Genomic DNA, 18,921 nt, shown 5'->3' on the forward strand with positions numbered 1-18,921 from the left:
CATGGCCATTTATTGGCAAGTTGCAGCACAATAAGTGCATCAGCCGGTACAGTCAACCAGTCAACCAGTCATTATCGCAGACAGGGAAATCAGGACCTCTGCATTATCCCTTGCATGTATGCACATAAAACGAATAGTAGTTTCTATAGTGCTCAAAGGGATAGTTCAACCAAAAATGAAAATTCTAACATTTAGTTACCCTCATGTTGTTCCAAACACCTATGAATTGCTTCCGTGGAAGACAAAAGGAGTTCTTAGACAGATTGTTAGCCACCAAGTTGTATGGTTTTGGAGTGAAATGATGACAAAGTTCACACACACCCAAAAAAGAACTATTACTGTAATAGCATGTGCACCTCAAGTTAAGGCAAGTTCAGGTAGTATTTTCATATTGTTTTCAATGCAAAGTAAATTAGCCTTAAACATATTTAAACATGGCAAAATGGGAATCTTGGAAGTCCAATAGAAAAAGTCAGTATCAAAAGATAGTGGAGTGGGTGAGAAGCGAGAGATTAGACGCTTGCTGTCCAAGCTACACAGTAACTCTTAGAATGTAGAAAAACAAACAAGCTCAGGTTTGTAAAACAGGGTTCCCACACCTTTTCACAAACTAATTTCAGTGACTTTCCTGGTTGCTCCTGATGACAGGATAAGGATTTTTAGAAATAATTTGAGAGATTGCTCTCTCAAAGATTAATTTCTTGCCAATTAAATATTTTAGAGCTGAGAATTAACTAGTAAAACATGATTTTCATATAGAAATTTCCATGACATGATTAGATTCTGGGTTGGGAATAAACATTTTATAATTCACTGATATTTCCAGGTTTTCCCATGACTGTGGGAACCCTGTTTTAACATTTTAACCTGTTTGTTCATTTCGTGTTCCCGGTCATAAATGACCACCCCACTAAGATAATTTATACAGTTGAAGTCAGAGGTTTACACACAATTAGGTTGAAGTCATTAACCACTCTAGCAACTTCATATTAGCAAACTATAGTTTTTGCAAGTCGTTTAGGACATCTACTTTGTGCATGACACAAGTAATTTTTCCAACAATTGTTTACAGACAGATTGTTTCACTTTTAACTGACTATATCTCAATTCCAGTGAGTCAGAAGTTTACATTCACTAAGACAATTGTGAATTTAAACTACTTGGAAAATTCCAGAAAATTATATCAAGCCTTTAGGGAATTGGCTTCTGGAGTCAATTGGAGTTTTACCTGTGGATGTATTTTAAGACCTACCTTCAAACTCAGTGCCTCTTTGCTTGACATCATGGGAAAAGATATCAGTCAAGACCTCAGAAAGAAAATTGTGGACCTCTACAAGTCTGGTTCATCCTTGGGATAAATGCCTGAAGGTACAACATTCATCTGTACAAACAATAGTATGCAAGTATAAACCACGCAGCCATCATATGCTCAGGAAGGAGACAAATTCTGTCTCCTAGAGATGAACGTAGTTTGGTGCGAAAAGAGCAAACCAATCCCAGAACAACAGCAAAGGATCTTGTGAAGATGCTGGAGGAAACAGGTAGACAAGTATCTATATCCACAGTAAAACAAGTTCTATATCAACATAACCTGAAAGGCTGCTTTTTATGCCTGAAAAGAATAAAAATAGGAGAATGTGACAAAATTCCAGCAACTTATTGTGAAAAGCTTGTGGAAGGCTACCCAAAACATTTGACACAAGTTAAACAATTTAAAGGAAATGCTACCAAATACTAACAAAGTGTAAGTAAACTTCTGACCCACTGGGAATGTGAAAGCTGAAATAAATCATTCTCTCTACTATTTTTCTGACATTTCACATTCTTAAAATAAAGTAGTGATGATAACTGACCTAAGACAGGGAATGTTTTCTACAATTAAATGTCAAGAATTGTGAAAAACAGAGTTTAAACGTATTTGGCTAAAGTGTATGTAAACTTCTGACTTCATCTTTAAACCTCTCCTAGTGCATATATTATCACAAGATTTTGTATTATATATTTTTATCAACTTCTTTTTTTAGTAATTATGACAAGTTACATATATAACATTTAATATTTCTGTATTTTGAAGTCTAATCCATTCATTTCCAATGGGAACACAACAAGTGTAACAAAGTGAAATAAAACCCATAAAATGTAAAGAAAATTGTCAATGTTTTTGTGTTTTCAGATACCATATGTGAAAAAAGTACAAAGAATTTTATTCCAATTTTATTAAGGAAAAACTAAAAAAGACGTCTGAGTCAAAATGCCCAGAACAACACACAAGGACATTTTTTACATTCCTGCTTTTAAACCCTACAGTGCACTTGCCTCTTAGGCGTTCGTTTTAAGTACATTACGCTTTAATGTACAAATGTTCAGTTTTTCCTGTTTTTCTTACAAACTGAGTAACAAGTTAATTTGTTTTGTAGTAATCAACAGCATGCCACAGATGACTTTGACAGCGCTTCAGTTGTCCTATCCCATAATACTCCTTTACCTTTTGTTTTATGGGCATTCTTTTTATTTTGAATGTGCCGAACAAGACAAAAACAAACATAGACCTCTCCAAAGTAGAAAAATTGACTTTCTAGATTAGTGGTGTAAATTTAGCAATTTGCAAAACAGTATATATCTTCTATCTTTAAGACAACAATAATAGTTTTTAGTCATTTAAACGAAATTTTTAATACATTGGAAATTTGTAATGTAGAGTGCATGCGTTCACATGGTTCTCTCTTCTTTAAAAAGTTTTCTATTTAGGATTAATATACTGAGCGTAATAAGTCAGTATGTCGGATGTAACAGACTAAGGCATTTAAAAAAAACTCCAGGGAAACTGAGGAAGTCCATTAAAAAGATTGGCCAATAACATGAAGGCCACAACGTCCCAGTTACAGAACCACTGCCACTCACAGTCTTTCTTACTTGAATACAATGTTTTAAAGAGACACTCTGAAATACATATGAAGGGAACAGTGAAATTAAATGCTGATTTTAAGTGTCAAGATGAAAAACCTTTATCAATACATTTGTAAACCAACTTGTCAAGATTTCTGTTTACGAAGTGCCTGGAGGCCTACCAATTAATGTACATGAAGAACATTCCTTCAGCAACATTTTAAAACCAGAAAAAATATCAAATAAAACATTTTAAGAAAACTCAAAAAAAAGAGTCAAAAATGAGTCTATTGGGCAACTAAAGCTGTCACTCATGTTGTAATGTTCCCGATGCAACAGATTCTAATTACATGACAAACACTTGGAGGCATTACAAGCACTGGAAACATTCCAATGTAACTGTCTCATTGTACCCACCAATAATTGACTATACAGAGAGTTGCTGTCAGACTTGAGACCATCCATATTCTCATATTAATACTGCATTTTATGCCCTTACAGAAATAGGGGCAAAAGTGGACTGTTCATCAACTTCCATCGAGTTTTCATGAAAAAATTCCCAAAGAAGAGATGTCAGCAGTAACTGTTTTACAAAGACTTTCAATAAAGTCTCAAGGATTGCAGTGGTGTTTCAGCTGCTTATACTGGTTCTCCTCTTTTACTCCCTCTACCACCGACCTACAAACCAAAAAAATAACCCATTATTTTTCCTTTCAATCATTTTTTACATACAGTAGCTACAGTTCTTGCTAGAGTTCAAATGTCCAAATTCCAGAAGTCTGGAGATGAAACAGTTTTGTATGACAATGTGAGAAATGCTGTGGTGTCCACTGGTGAAAATGCCAGCCAAGTCTCATAGAATGAATGATACTATTTCTACATTTTATCAAACTGAGTTTTACATGCTGAATTCTGCATTTTGCTGAAGTTTCCTGGTGAAATGAACACTAGAGGCGATACAACAACAGTGCATTTTAATCACTTTCAAACAAATCATGACTACAAGGCTGATTATGACTTTATAAACACTTATTTTTTGCTGTATTACTCACTATGCTATTATATTGATACACTTTCACTCTAACGCATAATTTGAAAAAAACTATACATTATAACACTTGTCTTACAGACCTACCTACAAAGCGATTAGCTTGTGCGGTAGATCACCTGACTTTGGAAGAACGTGGTATAAGCCTTGCCAAGAACACAAGCTGACACGTGAAACATAGTGTCATAGAAGCAACACGAAAAGACGTGGTCTGCGTCAGAAAATGTGTTTTCGTGTCGCATTTGATTTTAGAACACTATCGTATAGGTTTAGGTGTTGATTTGGGGTAAGGACGTCTGTTTTGTTCACCTGTTATTTATCTTTTTGAACACTATTAGTTAGGTTTTGGCTAAAGTTTTAGGTTAGGGAGGTATGTTTTACTCATTAAACCTCCATCTAATAATCACCTGAAAAAAAACGTGTCTGATTACGACACAATTTCACTTGCTTTTGGCGCCCCCCGCTGGACATAACACTCTGCACTGGAGCTGTTGGTCTCGCTGCTTACAGAAACTGCAGGAAATCCTGTATTAAAGCAATAGTATCGTAATTTTGTTTTGCAAAAATGTTGCCACAGTCACATAATATTCATGAGACTAGGCTGGAAAATGCTTCTATTTTGCATGTATTAAACACATTTTTATTAAACATTTTTGATCAAGCAAAAACATTTGTATGAAAATGTGTTTTTAAGAATTGAAAAATGTACATCTGACCTTTTGTACAACAAAGTTAAAGCTGAAGTATGTAACTCATTCGATGTTAAAATACTTTCTTTTATCATAGCTTAATATGCAGAAACAGCGTTAAAGTTTCACTCAGTAACTTTAGTCATCCTGGACTTACACTGACACCTAGTGGCTTGGATGCAGCATCATTTAAAATCAATAGTGCCATTGTAGAAATTTTGTATTCACAGTCAGCCATGATTACTTTAATCAGTGGGTGAATGTGTCAAATCACAGGACGGTTACTGAGATTAAGCGAGTAGTATTCAGCTGGTCATGTGATTCAAACATGGCAGCCCCCATGTGCGGACCCTCTCCATGTAGAATAAAACAGCTTTTATTAATTTACTGATATGAATGGAGTTTTCATTTTAATGTGAGTGCTTATGATTTTATACATACAGTGCATTGTAAAATTACAATTTATGTCTTTAGCGTTAAACCTTTTTAATGAGGAAAAATTTACTAAGTGCATTAAGCCATTTATCTCGAAAACTGTAAACACTGTCAGACCCAGTCACTGTGTTTAGACCCACCCCGAACAACATTACACAACCAATGGCGTGATTCGGGGCGGGACTATCTTGACTATTTGAACAGCAGTAGACTAGGGGTGTATTCAGAAAGCTGTTTTGAAAACTGTTTATTTTTGCAATGGACAGGGAGACAAATGTGTTTTTATTTGATTACTGTCCTAGAAATAGTGCAGAATCTTAAATATTTCTTCTTCATTTGACCTTTTCTTTGTTTTAAAGGGATAGTTTACTCCAAAATTAAACTTTTGTCATCATTTATTCTTCCTCACGTTATTCCAATACTATATGACTATCTTCTGCGGACCACAAAAGATAATATATAAAAGGATGTTCTGTTCGTAGATACAATACAATAGCAGTTGATGGAGACTTACTTAAAAGAAAAGTCTCATAAAAACAGCCCATGCAATTCTTGCAACATATTCCAAGTCTTCTGAAGTCATACGATCACTTTGTATGATGAACAGACAAAATTAAAGTCATTATTCACTATCAAACCAAATCAATTAATTAAAGCAAGAATCAAGGAGGATTTATTTGATTTCCGAGTAAATAATGACTTGAATTTTGGGCCTGTTCATCTTAGAAATGTAAGATTTTATGCTGTTAGAAGACATGGAATATTATGGATAACCCATGGGCTACTTTTATAATACTTCAGCTGCTCACTTCATCAATTGCTATTGTATAAAAAAATCAGCCAACAGAGCATTCTTTAAAACACCTCTTTTTGTGTTCTGTAGAAGAAAGAAAGTCAAATGGGTTTTGAAAGAAATGGCTGGTGAGAAAAAGACAGGGCTTATTTTAGTGATACCCCATCCCTTCAATCGCCACCCCGCAGCCAGACTCCCAACTGGAGTGGGCATGCCCTACCTTTCTCAAGTCTGCTGGTAGTGTGCAACTTTTTCCTTGTCCCAAGGCTGCAACTGACTTCCCATCCATCTTGCTTTCTTCTTCTTTAGTGTGATTGCTTTCCTCCTCTTGCGAGTCATTCAGAGCTCTCTGGAAGGATTTGGCTAAACAGGCAGTCATATCTTTAGCCCGGTCCGGCCTACTACACCAGAACACTCTGCACTGGAGCTGCTGTCCTCGCTGCTTACAGATATAGAGGAAAAGATTGGGCCTGGTTACGTCTGCTGTGCAATAGGCAATGTCCTTTAGATAGGTCTTTGTAAGTTGCCTGCCTGTGCTGATCTCCTTCACTTCTACATAGCGTGGTCGAACAACAAGAGCGTGTTCCTTGCCCAGTTTGCCTAGAGTGGTCGTATCTGGCGATTTCTCTAGCAACCGGCCTATGGCCTCCTCAGCCTGTTCTACATCCAAGGAGTAGATCTTTTCTGTACCGAGGTAGTGCACCTTGAAGAGTGGGTCGCCATGTGAGAGGGTTTGGGCGCGGTCCTGGCGGAAACGGCACCGGACAACAGCCGGAGTCTTCCTCAAAGTCTGCATGAGCTGGAATGGGTTGCTCTGAGACATGGCTGAGAAAGAAAGACCACAAGTTTACAGGAAAAAGAAGTTAATGTGGTATTCTCAAATCACAAACACAGAGAAACATTGAGATGTCATATCTTGTAACACTTGGGCAATCACAATAGTGCAAACTCTGTCCTGGTTTTGAGAGAAGATCTGCAGAATTCTACAGAGGCAACTATAAGTAAGCCATTTGGAGGTTGATTTCCTTGGGAAGTGTAAACTCTGTAGCTTTGTGGAGTGTTTACATATCCCAACCAGCCAGACACAACATTGGCTTAACCAATGGCCTGAGTTTGGGATGGGACTATCTGTTTGTCGGATCACTGGTAGATGGAGGGAGTGTTACACATTTGAAAACAGTCTATAGGTGTGTTCAACTTGAACTGCACCTTGCCTTACTGATCGGTGAGATTTGCCAGTTGCACTCAGAGAGGAGTTGAAAAGAGAGTCTTCAAGCCAGACACTTTGCTCTTCTCATAGCGTGCTAACATCAGTCATGGTAGATTGCATGATGTTTGCTTTATTGCAGACTAAGTGAAAATCAGATGGTCAGAAATTAGATTTTTACATATAATAACATGAAACATACTTAAGTTAAGAAGGTAATGGGCTGCTTAATACAATATTTCTACCATATATAAGATATAGCAGAAGTAGTAAGAGTAGTATGTGTACTATGCCATTGCGAACTCAGCTCATGAAACACACGTCACCATTGTCAACAATGAGTCTTGTCATTCACGAATAAGATGTGTCGTCATTAGGAGAAAGGAGAAACAGGACGGCTGGACTCGAATAGCTAATGCGGTGCTATGATGGCATACGTCGCGGTGACACAGCGGTGGCGCCGTCTAAAGTTGGACAACATTTCTAACCAACATGCATTGCTTCAAGTATGGTAGCGATCGGTCAGCACAGTGCTGCATGAAGCCGAACACACCTATTTGCAATTGTGCTTGGTGATGCTAGAGGTGCAGAAATAACACACTTCACCTTTAATCTGGCATTCATTTCTCAAATCATATATGCGCTGCAATCTGGAATGAATCATCCCGTAACTACTGGGCAATCACAATAAGCAATGCTCTGCAAATTAAGATTTACAGTGGTGCCTTCCCAAAGTTTGTAATTGTACGATTCGTGGCTTAAAACTCTTTATAAAGGATTTTATGAAATCCTTATGGAAAAATGTACTGGGAAAAATACTTCTAGGACCAAGATGGCTGATAAAGTGGGTGGTAAATGTTGGGCTTCATTGGATTCGGCAAACATTCTTTGCGTTTTCTGTGCTTTAAGGCAGTTTTCTGTGCCCGAATCTGTGGAATGGATTCAAAAATGTGTTGAATGAAGCTTAGAGTGCCACTCTTATTGGAATGTGGGACTGACAAAAAAGCAATGTGACTGGTTATTAATACACATCCGGTACATGAAGTACAGCTTTCCAGCCTTTCTCTTTCCTTATCCCATTCTTTCATCAGTCTTCTGATGGTGCTTTGGCTATCGAGCTGTGGACTCAATCTCAGGAAGTAACTGCCGCGTTCCACCCCAAATACTTCTGCTGCTCTAAACAATGGGTGTGTACATTTGTGTGTGAGAAGTTCAGAGTGAGAGGCAATGAATGTACATGCATTCAAACACAAAAGTGTTCCTGTGCCTTTGATGAATGTCTTAAATTGTGCATATACTCTTATTAAGATTCATAACAGGAAATATCTGACACATATAAAAAGGGCTGTGCCGATACAATTATATAATGATATATTGCGATCTATTGGAAGAACGAGATATTTTTCTCACAATATTGTATCAATACTTAAAGGGATAGTTCACCCAAAAATGAAAATTCTCTCATTATTTACTAACCCACATGACATCCCAGATGTGTATGGCTTTCTTTCTTCTGTAGGACACAAATTAAGATTTTTATAAAAATATTTCAGTTATGTTAGTCCATACAATGCAAGTTAATGGGTGCCAAAAATGTTGACGCTACAAAAAGCATAAAAGTAATCCATAAGACTTCAGCGGTTTAATCCATATCTTCAGAAGTGATATGATAGGTGTGGATTAGAATCAATATTTAAGTGAATTTTTGCAAGAAATCCTTGTCCCTGTCCTGTAGGGGGTGTACGCATGAAAAATGTGAATCGCCAAAAACACAAGAAGAAGAATATTAAAGGGAAAGTTAATGTGGAGAGCAGGGAGGAGAATTTATAGTAAAAATGTACTTAAATATTGATCTGTTTCATCACATTGCTTCTGAAGACATGGATTTAACCACTAGAATCAATGTGGAAAATGTTTATGCTGATTTACATAATTTTTGGAGCTTCACAATGTTGGTACCTATTCACTTGCATTATATTTTTAGCTAAAATCTAAAAATCTTAATTTGTGTTCAGCTGAAGAAAGAAAGCCATAAACATCCAGGATGGCATAAGCGTGCGTAAATAATGAGAGAATTTTCATTTTTGTGTGAATTATTCCTTTAAGGTCCCTGAATCAATATTTTTGTTGATTTATTTGTTAATTCATATCATTACAGCATTAAAGAAGCAGGTCGTCCACATAAGAGCAAACTCTAAAAGTGGCTCTGGGCCTTTCTTATAAGTTTAGCCAACACGATCACATGCGAAGTTGGCATGTTTTTTCAAAAGTTTCAAGGCCCTAGCATCAGGCGCATTATATATCTCCCATTAGACATTTTTGCATCGGCTCAAGCATGATTACCTTCCCCTGTGCTGCAACCGGAAGCACAGAATGTCAGCAGCGCGGGAGACAAGTTCATATATCCAACCAGAAATTAATCTAGTTCATATAATCAGTGACTAATGTAATTTGTATTTTTCTGAATTAACTTTACAGTTTTACTCCTTTGATGGTTAGGTTTAGTTTTGGGGTTTAGGTTGATGGTACGGTATATAAATGATGCATTCCTCTTCACTGTATTACAGCATTGACATCTGAAAACAACTCGCTCCACACTCGTTTTTGGCGCCCCTCTGTGGACATTAAATCTAGAAAATGGAGCTCACACATGCTCATATGCCAAACAACACTTAGTGCTTTGGCCACTGGGGGCAGTGTTTTGCATTTCTGTAAGCACAGACCGATTTCACCTAAAGAATAGTCAACATACAGTTTCCGATTTCACTGAGATCAATCTGGTTTTGATTTGGTTCAAAGTGGTCGAAATCACTGAGATCACATTTTTTCCCCATTCTGATGGTTTTAAGCACTGCTGCCACATGATTGGCTGATTAGATAATCACATTAATAAGTAGGTGTACAGGTGTACCTAATTAAGTGCTCAGTGAGTGTATTCCATTATCAATTCTATAGAAATATATTCATTAAATGTGTTTCCATAGTTTATGTGGATATATTGTTTCCAGAAATAATTGATCCACCTCAAGCATGTATATATGCGCATTTTAAATATTTTATTTGCATCTTGTTTTTCCATAGAGCATTTTTAATGCAATATCCCAAAATCTGCATTAAAATATGTGGATGGAAACCAAGCTATTGACGCCAAACCTGATTATTATATTACTCTGATATATGATATGAGAGCTACAGCGGAAGATTAAAAAATATATATTTTACTGTTCTTTTTGTCATTGAGGAGCTCAGTGGTTGAGGCTCAGGGTTACTAACCAGAAGGTCCGGGGTTCAAGCCCCAGCATCACCAAGATGCCACTGTTGGGCCCTTGAGCAAGGGCCCTTAACCCTATCTGCTCCAGGGGTGCCGTATCATAGCTGACCCTGCACTCTGACCCCAGCTTAGCTGGGATATGTGAAAACTAATAAATTTCACTGTATATATGCAAAAAAAACTGTGTATATAATGTATGACCAAAATAAAGGATTCTAAGGAATCTATTTGTTTGGAATGATATGAGAGTAAATTATTTTAGAATTAAACTATCGGCTTAATATTGTTAAGCCACACCTTAAGGACAATTTGCTTTTTTGGTCACAAAGTGCATCAAGATTGAAAAATGTATTTATTTTTATTGAATATTGATGGAGCAACATTATTCATGTGAAACTAAATATTTACAGAAGGTTGTTTTGAATAAAATACAGTTTTTATAAAAAGTGGTGAATGAGGCTTTTACCCCACACTTGGGGTAAATGGCTAAATTTGTCAACTAATGCAAGATGCTTTTTTGAGTAGCAAATTAAGATAACTCTTACTCAAAATAACTACTTCAGAAAAGGGTGCACGATTCCCTATTAATTTCAACCACATTTGGCATTTTATAACATCTCAAGTATTCTATAAACAAATTAACCTCCATTGTGATTGGATCAGTCAATGATAGCCCACCCTTGTGTTTCATAGGGGGCTTTTTACCCAAAATCCTATCTTCTTCCAGCTGCTCCTGTTAGGGGTTGCCACAGCACACCATCTGTGATCTGCATATTTGACTTGGGACAGGTTTTATGCTGGATGCCCTTCCTAACACAACCTCCAGTGGCTGGATGACTTGCACTCTTACCTACAGGACAATTGAGAGTCTCCAATTCAATTAACCTGCATGTTTTTGGACTTGTGGGGGGAAACTGGAGCACCCAGAGGAAACACAAACATGGGGAGAACATGCAAACTCCATAGAGAATGGCCCAGTTGAGCCAGGACTCAAACCCGGGACCTTCTTGATCTGAGTTGACAGCGCTAACCACTGAGTTTCTTACTCTAAATCCTTATTCACTTTTGATACTGTACATATACATACTATAATGTATATACAATATACCTGACTAACCATCATGCATTTCAGTGTTGATTATTTACTTCACACTATAAACTACAGGATTGCATTGAATGTATAGGTTTGCACTGTTGGATTTAACATTATGTAGTTAAGAGTTTTGCAACCTCTATAAAGAACACAGTGTATGCTTTCCATCAGCTGTACTGTAAATAAGCTAAATGGTCTCTGTTGAAAAAATGTTCATGCTCTCCATGGCAAATACATGGGACAGGGATGAGAAAACAAAGAATGGGGAAGTTTGCATTGTATTCACACAGGAAACACTCGTTCTTTTAAATTGACTTCCAAAACTTGACAATGAGAGTCATGTATCATTCCGTCCAATTGTAGAGAATTGCCCATTGGGATAAATTAAATGGATAACTGATGAACAAAAATATAATGTGGGATCAAATAGTCTGATATCACATTGAAAAAGTCTTAGGATATAATTGTTTGTATTCATTTAAAAGAGAGAGAAATATTTCCGATTCTGATTTATTCATTAATCAAATAATGCACACAAGATGATCTTTTGGAATCATTAAAGCAAAAGGGGGACTGTCTAAATACTAAATTCTTAAATTGAATTTTTTTTTCACATTGAAATCAAAACTGTTATGTTGATAATATAGCCTAGACGGATTTGTAGTGAAAAAAAAGAAAGACAAAATGCAAAACAGACTTTTGGATTCAGCTGTACGCCTATATGGATAACATCCTTGAAAACAGAATCTGAAATGTGCCAGCTAATTTAGTAAAAAATTATAGCAATAAGAGCTGATATATTATTTATAAATCATATGGCTGAATTGTTCAGTCTTCGAATAAAATCTGATGTCTTCATATTTTAAAGAGGATTCAATTGCACCAGCTGGCTGATCACATCACAGACACAGAGCAACAACACACAGACTCACTTATTATTATTCTGGGAGATTTTAATAAAGCTAACCTCACCCATGAACTGCCAAAATACAAACAACACATTACATGCCCCACCAGAGACAGAAATATTTTGGACCACTGCTACACCACTGTAAAGGATGCATACTGCTCTGTCCCATGTGCAGCTTTAGGACTTTCTGGTCACTGTCTGGTTCATCTTCTTCCAACCTACAAGCAGAAACTAAAACAGCTAGGCCTGTATAAGGACTTTACAGAGATGGACCAATGAAGCAGAGCTGGAACTACAAGCCTGCTTTGACTGCACTGACTGGATTGAAACTGCAGCCACAGACCTGGACGAGCTCACAGATACTGTGACATCATATATCAGTTTCTGCGAGGACATGTGCATCCCTACTAGGATATTTGTATCAATCAGTAATGATAAATCATGGTTTACAGGAAATCTCAGACAGCTTTGTTATGACAAAGAGGATGCTTACAGTGGGGAGACAATATTGTACAACCAGTTCAGGAACACACTTACTACGGAAATCAGAATGGCTAAAAGAAGCTACACAGAAAAGCTGAAAAAACTGTTTTCAGCTAACAATCCTGCATCAGTGTGGAAAGGCCTGAAAAGTATTACTAATTGTGGATTCCATTTTTACTCGGAAGTCAGAAATTCCAAGTTCCCTGTAAAAACTTTTAACCGGAACGCCCCCTCAAGTCAGAGTTCTGACTCGGAAACTCTGAGGAACTGCAACAACCCTGACTTCAGACTCCAAAATGGCTGCAAGTGAAACAGTAGTAATATTTTGTTTGTTAGCACTTCTATTTGTCTGTGTCTTAATAAACTCAGTTGTGCACACAGTACTATCTAACCTCTATCTGTGGACATGATACTTCAGCATTATCTGTGCAAAATACCACTTTTTTATGTGTTTTTATCGACTGGTATTGCTAACAATGGCTACATCCCCCCCATCCCGCCTATCTTGGTTTTCCGACTTGTGTACTGGAACAGTGTGTCATCATTCCCAGCTCCGACTTCCGAGGTGAATTTGTAGAGAGTAAACTAATGATTGACTAAATATCGATGAATGTGTTTCACTGCAGGTTCGAAAAGCCGAGTCTCACCCCCCTCCTCCGCTTTGATCTTCACACTCACACACACACCAACACCTCCTGGAACCCCCCCTCCTCCTACTCAATCTGCATTTATGGTTTGTGAGGATTATGTGTACCGGATCTTTCTGAAACAAAAGACAGGGAAAGCTTCAGGCTCAGATGGTGTTTCACCTGCCTGTCTGAAAGTCTGCTCTGACCAACTGGCCCCCATCTTCACATAGATCTTCAGTAGGTCACTGGAGCAGTGTAAAACTCCCTGCTGCTTCAAATGCTCCACTATCATTCCGGTCCCCAAAAAAAACACAAAATCACAGGACTAAATAACTACAGACCTGTCACTCTCACATCTGTGGTCATGAAGTCGTTTGAGAGACTGGTTTTGGCCAACCTGAAGGACCAAGAACTGCTTACCAAGCACACAGGTCTGTGGATGATGCTGTCAATATGCGTCTGCATTATATCCTTCAACACCTTGACAGACCTGGGACTTATGCAAGGATCCTATTTGTGGACTGCAGTTCAGCCTTCAATACCACCATGCCTGATCTTTCTCAACCAAACTGAACCAGGTCTCCATGCCCACCCTAATCACCGCAGCTAGTGAGACTGGGGAAACTCACATCCGAGACCCTCACTATTAGAACTGGTGCTCCTCAGGGATGCGTTCTCTCTCCACTACTATTCTCCCTGTACACAAACGACTGCACTGTAAAGGACTCCACTGTCAAGCTCCTGAAGTTTGCAGATGACACCACGGTCATCTGCCTCATCCGTGACTGTGACGAGTCTGCATACGGACGTGAGGTTGATCAGCTGCCTGTCTGGTGCGGTAACAATAACCTTGAGCTGAATATGCTCAAAACAGTGGAAATGATAGTGGACTTCAAGAAAAATCCAGCCGCACAGAAGAAGGAAACTACAACGGACAGTCAGGACTGCTGAGAGGATTATTGGGATTATATACCCTCCAAGATCTGTACATCTCAGAGTGAGGAAACAAGCAGTTAGGATCACTCTGGTCCACACACACCCCGCCCACTCCCTTTTTTAACTGTTGCCCTCTGGCCAGCACTACAGAGCACTGAGCGGCTGGACATCAAGGCACAAGAACAGTTTTTACCCTCAGGCCATTTTCCTCATGAACAATTAAACTGCCTCAGGACTCCCCCAAAGTGCAATAATGTAAATAAATATCTCATGTACATATGTAAATTCCCTCATATTTAATTAAATAACAGTACATACCCCGTACGTTGCACACTAGGGATGGTAAGATTCACCGACTCGCATCAGTGCATCGGCATAAAAGTTAACGATGAGATGCATCGATTTAAAAAAGTGTGCATCGGATACAAGTTGGCATTTGTATCGCAATGCATCATTTCTAACATATTTGCATTGGTAAAAAACTATTTATTTTTATATAATTATTAGTAGATGCGCTATACTTTTATTATGTAGAAAGTGGCCCAATAATTTGTTTATCCCTGAGCATCCTTAAATTGTTTCACTGTTAAATGTGTGAACTGTTAAAAGTGTAACTGAGACAGACCAGGAAAAGCAAAAATCTGGTTTTATTTAATCTTTTTTTTTTTATTACTACATAAGCATTTGTGAAAGGTCCATGAGTTAGAAGTCAGAAGGCACTTTTAATTCATTTATGATTCATTTAGAAGGTTCATTTATGATTTGCTGTCTGTTTGAACTAAAGAAATAAAAGTGAACTATCTGTACCATAGTATTATATAATAGTCACGACATGCAAAATCATCAGGCGCTAAGAAATGAATACTTCAAATATAATGAAACACTTACCACGCTGCGGTTTTTTATTTTCCACCGCTGGATTTGAACCACGAATGAATAGCGAGTGATTTTAATCTAAAAAGAAAAAGAGAAAAGGGTTGAATCGTCAACCTTTTACTGAAACAAAACGCGATTAAAAGTTAGTAACCATAAGCACGTGGTCTTAAATGCCAAACAAAGCATTTCCCCTATTTATGATCCCTTAAAACTTTGTAAGATCGTTTCAGAAGATTCGGTTTGAAGTGTTTTAGAGGGTCTTTTTGTACTGAATGGGGCGGGTCCGCTGCGAGGTGAGGTGGGCGTGTTCGTGAAACACAAACTCTACAAATGCTTAATTTGAGCAAGAAAATATAATCAACCATAATTTAAAACAATATTATAAAACTGTCACGTTATGTTCTAATATTGAACGGACTGAAATCTTATTGACATAGTTACAAGACAGGTTTGGAACAGTACATTTTCATTTTTAAGGAGAACTGTTCTGAGGAGATCAAATTCCTGAAATATTATGAAATAAAGAGGAGATACAATGTTTCTATGAGGAGATGAAGCCTTGTTTTTTCTTTATCTGTAACGTTATGTTCAATATTTGAACACGAATAGCCTATTATATAATCGTGAATATTAGCCTATATTACTTTGGAAGACATTTAGTATAATACATCTGACCCTAGTTTTAATCTGACTATATAGAGTTTTCAATGTAGACAGTTAATTATACCGTTACTGTATTTTTTGACAGTATCTTAAGTCGTAAGTTTTTTTAGTTTATGTACACAAGTCCAATCGCACTGACGCAGGAGCGCAGCTGAAACGCGCTGATAACGCGTCGCTGCGATGAGGATGAATTCTGTCAGACAGACAGACAGACAAAAGGACAGATAGATAGACAGACAGACAAATAGACAGAGAGACAGACATACATATAGATATATAGATAGATAGACAAACAGACAGACAAAAGAACAGATAGACAGACAGACAGACAGACAGACAGACAGACAGACAGACAGATAGATAGATAGACAGACAAAAGGACAGATAGACAGACAGACAGACAGACATATAGATAGATAGATAGATAGATAGATAGATAGATAGATAGATAGATAGATAGATAGATAGATAGATAGATAGATAGATAGATAGACAAAAGGACAGATAGATAGACAGACAAATAGACAGACAGACATATAGATGGATAGACAGACAGACAGACAGATAGATAGATAGACAGACAGACAGACAGATAGACAGACAGACAAATAGATAGATAGATAGATAGATAGATAGATAGATAGATAGATAGATAGATAGATAGATAGATAGACAGACAAAAGGACAGATAGATAGACAGACAGACAAATAGACAGACAGACATATAGATGGATAGATAGATAGATAGACAGACAGACAAATAGACAGACAGACAGATAGACAGACAAAAAGACAGATAGATAGACAGACAGACATATAGACAGACAGACAGACAGACAAAAAGACAAAGACAGACAGACAAAAAGACAAATAGATAGATAGATAGACAGACAGACAAAAGGACAGTTAGATAGACAGACAGACATATAGACAGACAGAGATAGAGATACAGACAGACAGACAGACAGACAGACAGACAGAGAGACAGACAGAGATAGATAGATAGATAGACAGACAGACAAAAAGACAGATAGATTGACAGACAGACAAATAGACAGACAGACAGACAGACAGACAGACAGACAGATAGATAGATAGATAGATAGACAAATAGACAGACAGATAGACAGACATATAGATAGATAGACACACAGATTGTAACCCGCACACACACACACAAGATGAGACAGTCACAATGTTAGTCAAAACTGCTTTTATTGAATAAAGAGCAGGCGAAGGTACAGTACGGAAAATCCAGAGGGAGAATGGTCAGGGTAGCGTAGGGTCAAAAGCCGGGGAATCAAGGAGAGTAAAGGGGGCAAATCCGGGAGAGTAGTCGAGGGGAGCGAGGGTCAAAGTCGGGGTAAACAGGATGAACAAACACGTAGCAAGAGGGGACTAGAGGGAGCAAAAGACAGGGGAACGAGAGGAATGGGGGGCTGGCAAGCTAAGAAGAAACGAATCAGTGGGGAGGTCAAAACTAGACGAGACTAGCAGGGGCAAAACTAGACGAGACTAACGGGGGTCGAAACACGGGAATCTAAATACAATAACCAACCCCCGTGAAACGGAAGTGCTGGGTATTTATAGGGGAAGGTGCAGGTGTAAACAATGAAAGGTGACGAGATGAGTGCAGGTGAAACTAATGTGTGGGGATCGGAAGCGCGTGAGTGCAGGTGGTCATAATGTTCAGGCTGATGCGCGTGAGAAGCGAGCATGAGTCAGAGGGGGGAGATAGTTTACGAGCGAGAGCGAGCAGAGTGTATGTGTGCGTGCTCGAGGAAGCGGAGATGGGGCAGAGGAAAGGGGTTCGTGACACAGATAGATAGACAGATAGATAGATAGATAGACAGATAGATAGATAGATAGATAGATAGATAGATAGATAGATAGACAGACAGACAAAAAGACAAATAGACAGATAGACAGATAGACAGATAGATAGATAGATAGATAGATAGATAGATAGACAGACAGACAGACAGACAGACAGACAGACAGACATATAGATACAGTGCATCCGGAAAGTATTCCCAGCGCTTCACTTTTTCCACATTTTGTTATGTTACAGCCTTATTCCAAAATTTATTAAATTCATTATTTTCCTCAATTCTACAAACAATATCCCATAATGACAACGTGAAAGAAGTTTGTTTGAAATCTTAGCAAATGTATTAAAAATAAAAAGTATTCACAGCCTTTGCCATGACACTCAAAATTGAACTCCGGTGCATCCTGTTTCCAATGATCATCCTTGAGATGTTTCTACAACTTGATTGGAGTCCACCTGTGGTAAATTCAGTTGATTGGACATGATTTGGAAAAGCACACACCTGTCTATATAAGGTCCCACAGTTAACAGTGCCTGTCAGAGCACAAACCAAGCAATGAAGTCCAAGAAATTGTCTGTAGACCTCTGAGACAGGATTGTATCGAGGCACAGATCTGGGGAAGTGTGCAGAAACATTTCTGCAGCATTGAAGGTCCCGATGAGCACAGTGGCCTCCATCTTCCATAAATGGAAGAAGTTTGGAACCACAAAGACACTTCATAGAGCTGGCCATCTGGCCAAACTGAGCGATCGGGGGGGAAGGGCCTTAGTCAGGGAGGTGACCATGAACCTGATGGTCACTCTGTCAGAGCTCCAGCATTTCTCTGTGGAGAGAGGAGAACCTTCCAGAAGAACAACCATCTCTGCAGCACTCCACCAATCAGGCCTGTATGGTAGAGTGGCCAGTAAAAGGCACATGATAGCCCGCCTGGAGTTTGCCAAAAGGCACCTGAAGGACTCTCAGACAATGAGGAACAAAAGATTGAACTCTTTGGCCTGAATGGCAAGTGCCATGTCTGGAGGAAAACAGGCACCGCTCATCACCTGGCCAATAACATCCCTACAGTGAAGCATGGTGGTGGCAGCATCATGCTGTGGGGATGTTTTTCAGCGGCAGGAACTGGGAGACTAGTCAGGGTCGAGGGAAAGATGAATGCAGCAATGTACAGAG

General features: G+C 38.3%; 1 protein-coding gene across 1 annotated transcript; it reads right to left on the reverse strand.

Annotated features, from left to right (window-relative positions):
* Window positions 1–49: 49 nt before the first annotated feature.
* LOC127630947 (uncharacterized) lies at window positions 50–15,502 on the reverse strand. The gene is made up of 3 exons (XM_052108851.1): window positions 15,269–15,502; window positions 6,072–6,676; window positions 50–3,564 (listed from the first exon to the last, which is right to left on the reverse strand). The coding sequence occupies exons 2-3, from the start codon at window positions 6,672–6,674 to the stop codon at window positions 3,526–3,528; spliced, it is 642 nt and encodes a 213-aa protein (XP_051964811.1). The 5' UTR covers window positions 6,675–6,676; window positions 15,269–15,502; the 3' UTR covers window positions 50–3,525.
* Between the last annotated feature and the right edge of the window lie 3,419 nt (window positions 15,503–18,921).

The sequence above is a fragment of the Xyrauchen texanus genome, chromosome 3 (genome assembly GCF_025860055.1).
Source record: "Xyrauchen texanus isolate HMW12.3.18 chromosome 3, RBS_HiC_50CHRs, whole genome shotgun sequence".
Classification (NCBI taxonomy): Eukaryota; Metazoa; Chordata; class Actinopteri; order Cypriniformes; family Catostomidae; genus Xyrauchen; species Xyrauchen texanus.